Genomic DNA, 16,914 nt, shown 5'->3' on the forward strand with positions numbered 1-16,914 from the left:
TAATAATGGTATTGTGAATAAAACTGAGAAAACAGTTAATGTAATCACAAGTTGGATGGGACCAGGATAGAAAGAAATCAATGAGTCTATCTACCTCTATTCTGCCAACTTCTCTTTTGCCCATTTCTAAAAGTTAATCATCTATCCTATTACATATGACAATAGAAACAACTAAATACCTTCGGCCTAGAAAAAAATGCCTCTACAGATATGTATTTGAACTACATGATTATACAGAAGCAAAATCTCATAGAGAAAGTAATGGATATTATTTTCTTTTAATCTTCACTTTTTGGACAGACTGTTGGTATTGAAATATGGTGAAAAATGAGTACACTACAGTGTGACTTCAGTGACAATTGGAAAAAAAAAATACTTGTACTTTCATCAACAGATAATTAACATCAATAATTTAAAGCATATTGGCTCTCGAAGTTAATGACTAACAATACAAACTAATAATTTAAAAGATAGGAGGTGAATATGTACAATTTTATTGATTATTAACTGGAAATAAATAAAAACCATGAATATTAAGATTGCTACCCAATATTTCCTAAAATAAAGGCAGATATTCAAAAGTTCATATAGGGCAGACAACTGAGATTCTATAAAACGAACTGAATTTTCTAGGGTTCTTATTAATCATACAGAAAGCAACACTTGGCCTACAATTGAAATAAAACTCCCTGGTTTTAAAGAAAACATTTTTACCTGGTAAGTGTTTTGGAAAGCAAGAAAAAGGTATTATCAAAGACCAAGCAAAGAGCCAAGACACAAGAAATCCAATCCACCACGCCCCCAGCCATCGCGGATCATCCTCAGCGATATCAATGCTATGTGATAGAAAAACAAGACGTAAAAGTCAACTCTATCTTGTTAATTAAAACTCAGTTATGATAATTATATACTTCATAACTCAAATGCATATATAGAGGAATATTATTATAATATTCAAAGTTTAAATGGAGCCATTGTGACAAATCAGACAACAGCTAGGCATAAAGAAAGCTATAAGAAAAATGGTTTACAAAGTATTACAAGATGGCAAGTATGACATAAAAGTTTAAAATATTTAAAAGTAAATATAAGTATGCTGAATATTTGAAAGCATACATAGAATTTCTGAACATTTTTTATCTATCTTTAGCCAAGTTTTCTTCTCTACTACATTAAATTAAATACATCTCACAGCAAATCACCAACCTGTGTTAAAAGCCCATACACGCTGCTTCAATTATGGCATTCATTTAAATGTAAAATTCTTCTTAAAGTGATTAAGTTTTCTATACTGCTTCTCATATTTTTATATCAATAGGCTCTTTCCAAAAACACATGACTCCTACAACTCACGTAATTCTCCACTGAAATTAAAATGTCCTTTCTTGAAAACCCAGCTCTCTGCTTTAAGGGCTTGCTCTGCACATCTTTTTATATATCTCAAAAAGATTAACCTAGGACTAACAGCTTAAAGAAAAAATCACAGACCCATGACCACATTTTCTTATTCAATGTTCACAGTCATGCAAAGGATTGTGTAGTTATGATTCCCCGTGGTAAAATGAGAAAATATGGCCTCACCAAAGGTCACTAACTTCTCTATTCAGGAAAAGGAGAAGGCAACTCAGTGGTGAAGAGGGGTATTTTGAACTCAAAAAGATCTACTTCAATTCATGCTTAGGCCACTTACCAAGCTGTATGCCACTCCTCCACCTTATTGGATTATTAAGAGGATTAAATAAAATGGCATGTAAAATAAGGTAATACACAAAGCATATGTTGCCTAGAACATAGTATGGGATAAATAAACATTACCTATTATTATCCTCCTTTGTCACCGTTGTTAAAACCACACACTTGTGATCTCTACGACATTATCAGAGCTACGATAGAACTTAGTCTGAGAATCGTAGACTCTTGAGATTTCAGGCTATCTATCTCTAGCTAAATATTCTGAAAATATAACTAATTTTGATTAAATTATTCTTTTTGAAAAATGCATGGGATCCTAGATGTGTATTTTGAAAATTTTCACCAGGTGACCATTAAGCACCCTTATTTATGAATAAATGCATTATACTAATAGATGTGGAGGCATTAATTTATGAAGCAATGCAGCCAAAATATTATATAAACATTGTGTGTATTCAATTTTGTTTCCTGGAAAATCCCTCATGCTATACTAAGGAAATACTGTGAAAATGTTCTGTCTATGATGCTAATCTTATTAAAATAAAATAAATTTAAATAAAAGAAAGATAGATATCGCCTTGCCTTTCTCCCATACCAACATCAATGTACAGGGTTAGCAGTTGTCCTCCCAACACATAGCCAATAGCAGGGCCTAATATTGACATAGAATAGCCAATTCCTAGAAAAAAAAGAACAAAGACATTGAAAATGGTCATCTGTACAACTTTGCTTTGAATGTCTAACAATAGCGAAGAAAGGCAAATATTTTACTATAGAAAAATTGAAATGATTAGAATTATATCAAAATTACACATATTTTCACTAAAAAAATATCATTTGAAGGTATCACTTGTCAAGACGAGGAGCTTAAAATATATAATTCAATGTAAAAGTTGTTAGACTATAATAATTGCAATAAGTCCATGGAAAGTTATATTATGTTAACTGGCAGCATGGGTAGTACATCTACCATTATCCTGTATGGACGGTGATAATAATTATTGTTTACAATTCTTATGGAAGAAAACAATGTGAAATGAGAAGTTTTTTTCCACTCTGTACTTACTCCAAAAATATTTTTTATTTTGCACTACAGCAGCTGATCTTAAAACCTGGGTCTGCTCATTAGTCTGTTTCTTAAAAGTAAGCCAATTTAAACCCCCACTGTTAGTGAATCTTCCATTTTTACTTGCAGCAGAATTAAACAGACATGATTTCTCTCAGATATTTAATTTTGTGCTATATATAACATTTAATTTTTGCAAAAAGATTTATGCATACATCAGTATCCTAGTATATTATTACCTTCTGGATTCTCATTCTCATACACAAAAGAACAGGAATATACCATACCAAAGCTAAGCATACATCAATGGCAAAAATGACTTATGTACTAGACCAAGTCTCCAAAGCAAAGGTCATGCAAGATGATCTGAAAACATATAAGAAATTTTATTTATCTATCAACTACCTTAATTTATATAATTAAGTTGTAATATGATTATATTTATATCAGAGTTATTAATACTATATAATTTATAACTAATATTAACTTAAATAATATAATTAGCTTGTTTGTATCTATACTTAATTAAATTAATATGAGTTAATTTAAACTTGATTTATATATAGTTACATTTTAAAATGTAAAAAAAATTAGTATTTTAAGTATACACTTTATAAATAATTAAGTGTGTATATATAAAGGATTCATGCTCAAAAAATTTTATAGATAAAAGTACATGATTAAAGATGCTGGAAATAAGTACTTCTCAAATTACCTTCGGTGAGAGACCTTTGTTTAAAAATAATTTCCAGGGCGGGCCCCGTGGCTTAGCGGTTAAGTGCGCGCACTCCGCCGCTGGCGGCCCGGGTTCAGATCCCGGGTGCGCACCCACGCACCGCTTATCCGGCCATGCTGAGGCCGCGTCCCACATACAGCAACTAGAAGGATGTGCAGCTATGACATACAACTATCTACTGGGGCTTTGGGGGGAAAAAAATAAATAAATAAAATTATTAAAAAATAAAAAATAAATAAAAAATAAAATAAAAAAATAATTTCCAATTGGGTTTAGACTGGTACATTTGTAAGGATATCTTATAAGTTTTGGTGAAGTATAAAACTGCTATAAAAGTTTCTAAAAGTTTATTTTCATTTTCTACCTTATCTTCATGTTCACATGGGTACATGGAACACACATTAAGTAGCACTGCCTAGGTCACCTGCTTTTTCCAGTCTTCAGCAACTATTCCATGCTTAGCAAGAAAGACTGCTTTGTATATGTTCACAAATACACTCATAAAAGAAATACATCAAGAAAGCAAAAGATTTAAAGTTTTCAAGTGACAAAAAAGTGAATTTGATATAACCCCAAAATTACAAATTCCGGGAACGGTGGACTATGGTGGACTAGTGTTTCCAAACAAATTTCCTACTAAGGAAAACTTCTAAAAACTGTAAAAATTATTTCTAAATATCTGCTGGAAGGCAAAGAGATAAAAATAGTGAAGGACCCTGAGTCAAGATTCTGGAGAAGAGAGATACCTAGCAAATTGCGACAATTTTTCCTGGGTATATTTGCTGATTCTGGAAGAGGCATTGGGAGGGTAAGCAGTCCTTGGCTGGTCTCTAAGAAGTAGGAAAACAAAAGTTGCAATTCAGAACCCCTAACTTGGGAGTACATCTTGTAAACTTCACCCGCCCTACATTTTATGTTGGTGCCTAGGAGGCTAAACTCTAAATAGAAGGGTGAGTTAGAAGTAAATTTGCTCACAGAGTAAGTGCAGCCTAGCTTCAAGTAAACTCAATCCCTGAAATTGATAAAGAGCATCCCAGATTGCAGTGTTCCCACGTATGTCAGAGATTGAGAAATTATTAAAAGACACACAGACTGGGTTTGGAAAAAAATTCTAGAACTAAAAAATACACTTGTTAAAATTAAAATGAAAGAGATCCACAGCAAACTACTCAAAACTGAATTGAGGATTACTAAATTGGAAGACACATCATTAAATCAGTGAATATTTATCAAGAAGCACAGAAAAAACAAAGGATAGAAAAGAAAGTAAAAGACAACACATTAAAAAAAAAAAAGGTCTAGCATACATGTAATTGGAGTCCCAGGAGAGCAATAATAGGGCAGAAGTTATATTGAAATAAATAATCATAGGAAATATCCAAAAACCAACGAAAAATCTCAACAGAAAAATATTCATGAAGTCATATAAATCCAAAATAGGTTAAATAAAAGGAATTTTACACCTACACACATCATAGTAAATAAAACTGATGACAATCAAATGGAAAGAGAAAAGAATCTTAAAAAAATAGAAACATACATAAGAAACAATGGAAGTGAAAAGACAACAGAACGATATTTTTAAAGAACTGAGAGAAAATTAATGACTAACTAGTCATCTATTCCTAGTGAAAATATTCATCAGGGAAAAGGGTAAGAACAATCATTTTTAGATGAAAAACTAAGAGAATTCATCAGAAGCAGACTGTTGCAGTAAATTAACTCAAGACTATTCTTCGAGTTAAAGGAAAATGATTCTAGATTGAAGCTCAGAAGTGCAGAGGAAAGAAGAGTGATAAAAAAGCTAAACGTTGGTAAAAGTGGAGGACTATTTCAAAATAAAACACTAATAATAATTATTTCAGGAATTTAAATATATAAGGGATTAAAGTACACAGAAATAATTGAATAAATGTTGGGAGGGGGATAAGTGAAGTTAAAGGGTTCTAAGACCTTTGTGATGATCAGGAATGTGGTAAAAGTATCAATTAACATTAGAATTTCATAAAATCAAGTTTGCATGTAAGGTAACTGGTAGATGAATACTAGAAGAGTGAATACCTAGGAAATCAATAGAGGGAGAAATGAAATAAATATTAAATTATCAAAAAGAAAAAAAAAGGGCAAGAAATAAGAACATACAGCAAATAGGAAGCACATATTAAGATGAAAGATTTAAACACAAAATAACATTAATGAATTAAAAAGCCCAATTAAAGGACAAAGATTGTTAACCCAAGGAAAGCAACAAAGACAAAGATATAAAGGAGGAACATCATGGAAAAGGTTGTGAGGATAGAGAGGTTGCATTAACACTTTTTTCTTCTTCATTCTAATAGGTAGCAAATTTTGACTGTTTCCATTTTGCCCATTTTTGCCTTGCTATGCATAAAATGCATTTCACATAGAGGAATGTATGCTGCCAGTAATAAATACTATTTTAAAAGAAAGAAAGAATGTAGGAAGATTTTAGATTTTAGAAGATTTTAGAATTTAGAAATACAAAAAGCGTAAGAAAGGAGGAATTTCATTCAACAAAACCTAATTATCTAATGAAAAATATTGGTTACCTGAAATTGAAAAATATATATATATGATACTATAATTAAGAGAAGTGTTCATATCTTCCTTAACAGAAAAATAACAGTAAGGGATAAAATTAAAATGAGTTTCTTAGTTTTGTTACTTTTGTTTTTTTCCTTTACTCTCAAAAATTACAGTTGGATGAATTCTTACAATACAGGAGAGAGTTAACATAGCAGGTCTGTGACTGCTACCTTCAGAAAGACCTGCTTGCAAAGTTGGCCCTTGTCTGGCAATTGAGATCTTAAATATCCAGAGGGATGCCCCCATTCCCTAACAAGGGTGGCTCACTGTGCCTAAACTGTTTGTACAAACGATGTGGTTTTGCTGAACCCCTGTATTCCCTCTGAGAGTCTAGAACTATGGTATATGTGAGACAGAGGGTCCTTAAATGATCAATCTCCAACAGAATCCCTGGGCATTGAATCTCTAATAAACTTAGCTGGTAGAAAACATTTCACACATATTGTCACAACTGTTGCTGGCAGAATTAACTGTGACCTGTATGGCTCCCCTAGGAGGGAGCAGACTCCTGGAAGCTTGCAACTGGTTTTGTCTGTACTTTACCTCATACACCTCTTCCTTTTGCTGATTTTGCTTTGTATCCTTTTGCTGTAATAAATCATAGCCCTAAGTATGATTATATGCTGAGTCCTGTGAGTCCTCTTACAGAATTATCAAATCTAGGACGGTCTTGCAGGCCTCCACTCCACTTCCCATGATTAAATAATTTTTGAAAAACTTCCTATTTTTGTGTTAGTAAAACTGTTATTTGTGTTATTAAAACTGTTTTTATGAGAAGTATTGATCAAGAGAGGACTTCAGAAAGGAAATTTGTTGGGCCGGCCCCGTGGCTTAGCGGTTAAGTGCGCACGCTCCACTACTGACGGCCTGGGTTCGGATCCCGGGCGCGCACCGACGCACCGCTTCTCCAGCCATGCTGAGGCCGCGTCCCACACACAGCAACTAGAAGGATGTGCAACTATGACATACAACTATCTACTGGGGCTTTGGGGAAAAAAAGGAGGCGGATTGGCAATAGATGTTAGCTCCGAGCTGGTCTTCCTCAGCAAAAACGAGGAGGATTAGCACGGATGTTAGCTCAGGGCTGATCTTCCTCACAAAAATAAATAAATAAATAAAAAAGAAAGGAAATTTGTTGAACTTGAAGGGTGAAAAGCGTCACTATTAGCTAATTGTTAAATTAGTAAATACAGAGTAAGTTGTACAGATCAGCCAGAACGTGGAGAGAGAGAGAGCATCAGATCTTGTGCAGAAACCAAGGTAAAATAAGTAGAGAGAACAAGTATTAAGTGTAGTGGTTTCCATATTGGGATGGGCCTAAGTCGATTTAATACTCTCTGTCAGGGCTGCATTGAACACACTTGATTTCCAGTGACTATGGCAATAGGTCCTTGCTATAGATTGAATGTTTGTGTCCCCCACAAAATTGATGTTGAAATCTAATCCCCCATGTGTTAGTACGTGGATGTGAAGCCTCCGGAAGTGATTAGGTCACAACAGTGGAGTCTTTGGAAGTGATTAGATCATGAGAGTAGAGCCTTCATAAATGGGATTAGTACCCTTATAAGAAGAGGCCTCAGAAAGCTCCCTCATCCCTTCCGGCATTTGAAGACACCACAAAAAGATGGCTGTCTATGAACCAGGAAGCAGGCCCTCAACAGATATTAAATCTGTGGGCACCCTGATCTTGGACTTCCCAGCCTCCAGGACTGTAGAAAATAAATTTCTGTTGTTTATAAGCCAACCAGTCTATGGTAGTCTGTTATGGCAGCCCAAATGGACTAAGACAGTCCCCTACATAAGAATAATAGACTGACAAAGTGAAAACTTATGTGCACATAAACTATGCATTAATTGGATGTAGGGCCATGCATAGTCTAATTAGCTCCACCTTGCAGGAACATCAGGGAAGGAATTTAAGAGAAACTTATGCTGCTAAGAATTAGATCACAAATGAAAAAAACTGAGTCACATATAAAAAGAGTTAATATGAAATGGAAAACTCCACAGAGTTTCTGAGTACTATTTTGCAGTTTCTTTTGTTGACTCTAGTCAAGTCCAGGTAGGATGTAGTAAGTCACATAGAAGGGCAGAGCTCAATCTCCACACCCTACGTAAATCAGCCTGGAATTCAAACAATCGAGACAGTCTACTGCTTGAATGGCTCTTCAAGGAAGGCTGGCATGCCCAGAACATGAAATAGAACAGGATGTCAACAAAAGTCATAACCGCATTTAACTGAAGGACATGATGTCAGTAGATAAACAAAAAAAGTAATATTGCATTTATCTAATGGAATAACCTATGAAGTTACAACTAACTTATTTTTAAAGTATAATTGACATATAACGTCCTATTAGTTTCAGGTGTACATCATAGTGATTTGATATTTATATACATTACAAAATGATCACAATGATAAGTCTGGTTACAATCTGTCACCATACAAAGTTATTACAATATTATTGACTATATTCCCTATGCTGTACATTACACCCCTGACTTATTATAAGTGGAAGTTTGTCCCCTTCACCTATTTCGCCCAACTCCTCCCTCCTCTGGTAACCACCAGTTCGTTTCCTAAGAGGCTGTTTCTGTTTTGTTTTGTTTATTCATTTGTTTTGCTTTTTAGTTTCCACATACAAGTGAAATCATACGGTATTTATCTTTCTCTGCCTGACTTATTCCACTTAGCATAATACCCTCTTGGTCCATCCATGTTGTCACAAATAGCAAGATTTCATTCTTTTTTGTGGTAGAGTAATATTCCATCGTATATATATATATACCACATTTTCTTTATCCATTCATCTCTAAATGGACACTTACGTTGCTTCCATATCTTAACTATTGTAAATAACGCTGCAGTGAACATAGGGGTGCATATATCTCTTCAAATTAGTGTTTTTACTTTCTGCAGATAAATACCCAGAAGTAGAATTGCTGGTTCGTATGGTATTTCTACTTTTAATTTTTGAAGAGCCTGCATACTGTTTTCCATAGTGGCTGCACCAATTTACATTCCCACCAATAGGGTACAAGTGTTCCCTTTTCTCCACATCTTTGCCAACACTTATTTTTTATCTTTTTGATAATAGCCATCTGACAGGTGTGAGGTGGTATTTCATTGTGGTTTTGATTTGCATTTCCCTGATGATCAGTGATGCTGAGCGTCTTTTCATGTGCCTGTTGGCCATCTGTACATCTTCTTTGGTTAGTAAATGGCCATCTGTACATCTTCTTTGGGTTAGTAAATGGATTTCCTTCCCATATAGTCTAAGTGCCCTTTAACCCGCTGTTTTTTTGCTGTGCTCCAGGGCGTGCAAGTCTGCACTGGGGCCCCTCAGTGATACCCCTCCCTGTTGCAGGTCACCGTGTCGAGGGTGCAGTCTCCCTCTCTCCTACCCATGTCTATCATTTGTTGTGCAGAAGCTGTTCAATCAGCCCTCAGTTCTTCTTCAGGAGGAACTGCTCTATATGTAGGTGTAGATTCAGTGTGTCCATTCGAGGAGCTGAGTTTAGGGTCTTCCTATGCCACCATCTTGGACCCCCCCCTCATGTTTTCTTAACAACTAACTTTTTAATAAGCATATGTTATGCTTTACTTACAAGCAATAAGATGAAATAATACTGAGACATTTACCTTAGAAAGCAAACTTACCTATATAGAGAGAAGACTTGTGTGTGGGCACAGAATCATCAATAAAGGCTGTTCCCAGGGTATACAGAGGAGTTCCTCCTGTACCCAATAATAGTTGTCCCAAGATGAAGACATACAAGTAGCTAGAAAGTGAAGAACTTGAAGAGGTACAACTGGTTCTATTCCTTGTTGTTAAGCAAGTATCTTTAGGGAAAAAAAATAAAATTGTGACTTTATAGAAATTTAGCTAATAATTTAAATATCTTACAAATCATACTTGCCTAACATAACCTTCCTTACTTCTTCCAATTGCTTTGATTATATTTAAACTACTTTAAAATACATATATTACTAAAGAAAATTTATGAAATATCATGTCAAAATTTAGAAGATATACACCAAAACTGAGAAATATCACTTTAAGAATCAAAATTAACAAATTTTCAGGTAAATGAATATAAACACAATTGAAGCAAGTGGTACCAGGGAAGAAGAGTTTTCAGATTAAGAGGAAAAAAACTAGCCTTTATTTTTTTCCAAGTCATAAATACAATATAACTACCATACTGAATTTATCAATAAACATCTTAAACACATTTAAAAAATATACTTAGGTTATAGGATATTTTGTCCAAAACAGTAATTCTCAGTATTCACTAGAGTAATATTTGGAAGTTATATGTAGTTCTTTTTTACAGCTCAAACTATTTTATTAAACTTATTTTTTAAAGCAATCTTTGGGTCTGTAGGCTATTCTTTTGAATACCTTCAAAGCAGAAATGATTATCTTTAAGATTTGATTAAAATCTTTTTTAAAACCACATTCAAAGGCTGGGTATTATAGTAAATCCATATTTTCTAAACTCATTTGATAATATTAACGAACAAAAATGCTTGTTAAAATTATATTCCCAGCCCTTTCCCACTGAATCTGGTATAGTATCCAGGAATTTGCATTTTAACAATGGCCTCAGCTAATTCTATTTTCATTTCCTTGATATCAGATCCAAATTTATTATTTCCTGATTGAGGAGATAAGTAAGGCCCCCAAAGCACCACCCTTGAAGATTCTTTAACTGGTTCATGGTCATCAAGGATACCATGTTATATTTAGTTGTCATGCCCCCTTGGCTCCTCCTGGCTGTGACAATTTCTCAGATTTTTCTTTTTTTGATGACCTTGGCAGTTTTGAGGAGTATTGGGCAGATATTTTGTAGAATGTCCTTCAACTGGGATTTGTCTGATGTTTCTCCTATGATTAGCCTGGGCTTATGGGTTTTGTGGCGGAGGACCACACAGGCAAAATGCCATTTTGATCACATCACATCAAGGGTACATGCTACCAGCATCACTTATCACTCTTGATGATCACCTGGCTGAGGTAGTGTTTGTCAGCTTAATCCACTGTGAAGTCACTCTTTTTTCTCCACACTTTCCATATTATACTCTCTGGAAGAACGTCACTATGCACACCCCACACTTCAGAAGTGGGGTGTTATGTGTCATCTCTTTGAGGGTGGAGTATCTACATAAATTACTTGGAATTCTTCTGCACTCAACACTTGTCTCTTCTCCTATATTAATTTATTCAATTTTTTTTTTTTTTTTTGGTTGAGGAAGATTTACCCTGAACTAACATCTGTTGCCAATCTTCCTCCTTTTTTGCTTGAGGAAAATTAGTTCTGAGCTAACATCTGTGCCAATCCTCCTCAATTTTGTATGTGGGTCACTGCCACAGCATGGCTGACGAGTGGTGTAGGTCTGTGAACCCACAAACCCAGGACACCAAAGTGGAGCATGCCGAACTTAACCACTACGCCATGGGGCAGGCCCCATCAATCATTTGTCTTTCAGTGTGGATGCATGGATATATATTTTATACTTTGGGTTATAATCCAATGCTACTTTATTTTGTTGCTCAAATTATTCCAGCTTTGGCTACCTGGAATTCTTTCAGTTGGTTCCTGTGTCCCTTTGACACACTTCTCTCACTGTGGATGTTTTTGTTTGTTTTGAGCACTTCCTTATTTTCTGGCAAGATGAGATACTCCAGGTTCATCCTGTATATTTCCTGCCCTAGTCCTAGAATCAACCATTTCTCCAAGGGGCCCTGGTTTCTTTAATTACAGAATGGGAAATAACTTTATCATCCAGAATACAGTGATTATGTACAGTTCCTTTTGCCTTCAGGCTTGCAGACTGCACTCATTTGCAGAGTTACTTAGGTCAGCACCCTTTCCCCACCCTCTTTAGTAAGGTTGTTTCATACATTTGTATTAATTACACTTAGATCCTTTTATCACATTCTGCATTTCAATCTGAAACTTTTGACCTCTTAAATGATTTTTATAAATTTGTATATGTTAAAGTTCACTCTTTGTGTTGTAAAGTTCAACAAATTTTGACAAATACATAGTGTCATGTGTCCACAACTAAACTGTCATGTACAATAGTTTTACCACCCTAAAAAAAAATCTCCTATGCTCCCATCTATTTAACCCTCCTCCTTTCTGTCTGAACCCTTGGCAACTACTAATCTTTTTCCCATTGCTATGGTTTTGCCTTTCCAGATTGGCATATACTTGGAATCATAAAGTATCTATCCTTTTCAGACTGGATTGTTTTACTTAGTAATATGCATTTAAGATTCATCCATGGCTTTCTGTGGCTTGAAATGTGATTTCTTGTATCAATTCTAATAAAAGCAATAGAAGGAAATTATTCAGAAAAAATACAAAGAGGAATGTATTGGATACAGTAGTTTTCACAAGTAGATCATATTACATATGACTTAAAAAAAAAAGTAACAAAAATACTAGGATATATTTCAGTGGGAAAAGATAGGGATGCAGCATTCTGTTGGATTAACCCAAGAGCTTTTATTAAATTTGCTATGTGTAGGTTTATTGCTGGATGCTCGGTTTTGTGTCACTGATCTTTGCAGTCTCTCTCCAGCATAAATCTCTTGTAATTACTTCAGCTGTCTCAGGTTTGAGGGTATCAATATCTCAGCCTGCTGTAACCCATCTGACAGTACTGCGCATGACAGGCTCTGTAACGGTTATCAGATCTCATTTTATCATTTCTCCCAAATAAACAAGGACCTAGATCTACTTGTGAAAACTATCTTTATATATATATGGAAAATGTGGGGAAAAAAGAGTGACTTGACAGTGGATTAAGCTGACAAACACTACCTCAGCCAGGTGATCATCAAGAGTGATAAGTGATGCTGGTAGCATGTACCCTTGATATGTGATCAAAATGGCATTTTGCCTGTGTGGTCCTCCCACCACAAAACCCATAAGCCCAGGCTAATCATAGGAGAAGCATCAGACAAATCCCAGTTGAAGGACATTCTACAAAATATCTGACCAATGTACCTCAAAACTGCCAAGGTCATCAAAAGAAAAAGAAAGCTCTGAGAAATTGTCACAGCCAGGAGGAGCCAAGGGGACATGACAACCAATGTAATATGGTATCTTGGATCAGATCCTAGAACAGAAAAAGGACATTAAATAAAAACTAAGGAAATCTGAATAAAGTATGGACCTCAGTTAATAAGTATAAACATTAATAGCTGATGTATCAATATTAGTTCATTTAGCATAAGAAATGTAGCATACAAAGTAAGATGTTCATAATAGGGGGAAATAGTTGTGGTGTATATGGAAACTCTCTAGACTATCTTCATAATTTTTCAGTATATCTACAACTGTTCTAAAACTCAAGTTTTACTAAAACTTTTTAAAGTATAGACTAAAACAATCAATTACAAATAAAGGCTTAAACTTTCATAAATATTAAAAATAAAAAATAAAAATATATGGCAGTAATTTTAATTAAGCAGATACAACTGGAGATGGAAGAATACATAGAAAGAGGTAAAACAACAGACTGCAATATTCATCTTTCTCAGGCCAAGAGAGCAAATGGTCAAAAATAAGCAAGGATAACGAAGACCTAAACAATGTAATTAGTAACACTGAATTTAGGAAAACACGTCAAATTCTATTCTCTGATAAAATTGTGCCTTCCATTTTTAGGTCACATGGACAATTCTAAAAAAATTGACCACATATTGTGCTACAAAAATATCTATATACATTCCAAAGAGTAAATAAGAATAACATTCTATGACCAAAATGAAATAAAACTAGAAATTTATAACACAACAGAAAACGAAAAGGAATCTGGAATTTTTAAAAATTTAAAACACTATTAAATTATTCCTGGATCAAAAAAAATTGGAATTACAAAATTTCTCAGAAATGATGATACTAGAAACAATACACATCAAAATTTATATGATACATATAACTAAAATAGTACTTATAGGAACAGCATCTAAGTCAAACAGAAAAAGAACCAAAAAAAGGAAATCAAAATTTAAAATATATAAAAATAAATCACACATTAATGAGTTACTCCCAACACTAACACCACTGGAGCTAGAAGAGCTTATCACAGAGTATCTACGCAGGAAATAACATGCAAAAGTATACCCAGAAAAAAATATTGAAAAAGGCAAACAAGAGGCCTCTCTAAACTATAAAGCAATAAAACAATTACAACAATGAAGAATTAACAAATGAATAGAAATCTGATTAACAGAATGAAAAATAATAAAATTAACAAAAAGTAAATCCTTTGAAATAATCAGTAAAATAAACTACTAGCTAACATAATATAAAAGGAGAAACTACATATATACAAATAATGTGTGAAAAAAAAGAAAGGACATATAAAGAGAGGACATTTCTAAAAAATCATGAGACTACTTAGAGCAGATTTCTAGCAAATGAATTTGAAAATGTAAAATGGTTAATTCCCAAGCCCAGACAGTTTCAAAGATGAATTTTACCAAACCTTTAAATATTAAGTAATGACAATAATAATCATAATAATAATATGCCTAATCTACTTAAACTATTCCCGAACACAGAAAAAGGATTAAAAATTACTAAAATATTTTTATGCATTGAGTACAAACTGATAATAACACATGAAAAAGATTAACAACAAAAGAAACCCATAGACCAATCTCATATCTGAATATCAATGCAAAAAAATCATAAATTAAATATTAGCAACAAAATCCAACAACATATTAAAAAATACAGCATGACTTTTTAAAGAAGCACACTAGAAAATCTATTAAGAAAATTTAATAAATTTCATTTAATTATAAAAATCACATGATCATTTTCATAGATTTTGTGTTTTTTTTTTGGTTTTTTTTTTGGTGAGGCAGATTGGCCAATCCTCCTCTTTTTGCTGAGGAAGGTTGGCCCTGGGCTAACATCCATGCCCATCTTCCTCTACTTTATATAGGACGCCACCACAGCATGGCTTGATAAGCGGTGCGCCGGTCCACCCTCTGGATCAGAACCCGAGAACCCCGCCCGCCAAAGTGGAGCGTGCAAACCTAACCACTAAGCCACTGGGCCTACTTTCATAGATTTTCAGTAAACATTTGAAAATGTCAACACCAAATCATATTATCAACATAAAATAGGAATAGATATTTCTTTAACGTGGTCAAATATATGGGTACATAAGTGTGTATATGTTCACGTGTATGCATATGCACACATACGTATGCATATACATATACAAACTGGTAAAATCGGAACTAAGACAAGGATGCTTGTTACCTCTGCAACTTTTCAATACTGCATTAGAGGGAAATAGAAAGAACTCAAGGCCTACGATATGGCATTCGAGAGGTAAAACTATCTCCATTTGCAGAAGTTATTATTGCCTTTCCAGAACACTGAAAATAATCAATGGAAAAACTACTTAAAAACAAGAGAATTTAGTAAAATAGTAAAATATAAAATTAACATACAAAAAACTCAGTAGGCTTCACATGCACAAGTTAGGTGATATGATGGAAGAAAAAACCAATTTATGATAGAAAAAATAAACTAAATACACTTAGAAATAAATGTGAACATCCTATATGAAGATTACAGTCTGCCTAGCATCACAGAGAAGCAAGCAAGGTGGGGCAGATCAAGGAACACAGTTTGTCACAAAGGCAAGGTGCCAGAGAAAGATTCTAAATTTGAACAGCAATCTTCGGATGTGGGAAGAAGTAAAAGCTAAATAATCTACTCTTGAGGAACATCCATCTCAACCAGAGAGAATCCCCACTTGTCCAGAACAGGGTTCCAGTGCCTCTCCTGCATGAATATTAGGCTATGCAGAACTCCAAGATGGTCCCCCAAGATTCCCCATCCTAATTCCTGGGACTGTGGATATGACAATATCACAGCTTTGACCATGTTACAGTGGCAAAAGCGATTTTGCAGAGTAATTTAAGGTTATTAATCAGTTGACTTTGAATTAGTCAGAACGGAGATTATATGGCTGTGCTCAATCTAATCACATGAGCCCTTTGAAAGCAGAGGTTTTTTTCTGGCTGGCAGCAGCAACAGAAGTCACAGGATTTTGAAGCAAAGGGATTCTATGAGCTGTTGCTGGCTTTGAAGAAGGAGATGACCATGTGCCAAGGAATGTGGGGAGCTTCTAGAAGCTGAGAGCAACTCCCACTGACGATCGTCCAGGAAATGGGGATCTCAGTTCAACAATTCCAAGAAACTGATACTTCCAACAGTTTAATGAGCTTGGAGGAGAATTCTTCTCTAGAGCCTCAAATGAGAATGCAGCCAGCTGACACCTTGAGTCTGAGACTCTGAGCTGAGAACCCAGCTGAGCTGTGTCAAGACTCTTGACCCATGGAGATGGTAAGATAATATATTTGTGCTGTTTCAAGTTGTTAAGTTTGCATAATAAGTTACGCAACAATAGAAAAATAATACAAACATCTCACAAAAAGCTGGCCAAGGAATAATTTGCCTCACTCAAAGGCAAATTTTGGTTGAATAATAACCAAAAAGGAAAAGCAAATGACATGGCAGAAAAATATCGCCATAATGTACTTAAAATTTACCATATTGCCATACTTTAAAAAAAGTGATGAAAACAATTGCTTCTTAAAATCAAAAGCTGAAAACAGGGATTTAATAAGCTCATAAGTGTGGTAAGAAAGGGAAGAAAAAAATGGGCTGAAAGATCTCAGGAAAGACATGGAAATAAAAGTCATGCCAGAATAGACAAAAGAGAGAATAGAAACTGTGAGAATTACAAGGACACACAGAATAGGCT

At 34.5% G+C, this 16,914-nt stretch overlaps 1 protein-coding gene across 1 annotated transcript in view; it reads right to left on the bottom strand.

Annotated features, from left to right (window-relative positions):
* Nucleotides 1–16,914, bottom strand: part of SLCO4C1 (solute carrier organic anion transporter family member 4C1) — a 60,224-nt gene that overhangs the window by 18,490 nt on the left and 24,820 nt on the right. The window contains exons 3-5 of the mRNA XM_058536128.1: nucleotides 9,763–9,945; nucleotides 2,275–2,371; nucleotides 715–836 (exon numbers count right to left, since the gene is read on the bottom strand). Coding sequence (XP_058392111.1) covers nucleotides 715–836; nucleotides 2,275–2,371; nucleotides 9,763–9,945 — 402 coding nt within the window. The remainder of the gene's footprint in view (nucleotides 1–714; nucleotides 837–2,274; nucleotides 2,372–9,762; nucleotides 9,946–16,914) is intronic.

The sequence above is a fragment of the Diceros bicornis genome, chromosome 1 (assembly GCF_020826845.1).
Source record: "Diceros bicornis minor isolate mBicDic1 chromosome 1, mDicBic1.mat.cur, whole genome shotgun sequence".
In the NCBI taxonomy this organism is placed as follows: Eukaryota; Metazoa; Chordata; class Mammalia; order Perissodactyla; family Rhinocerotidae; genus Diceros; species Diceros bicornis.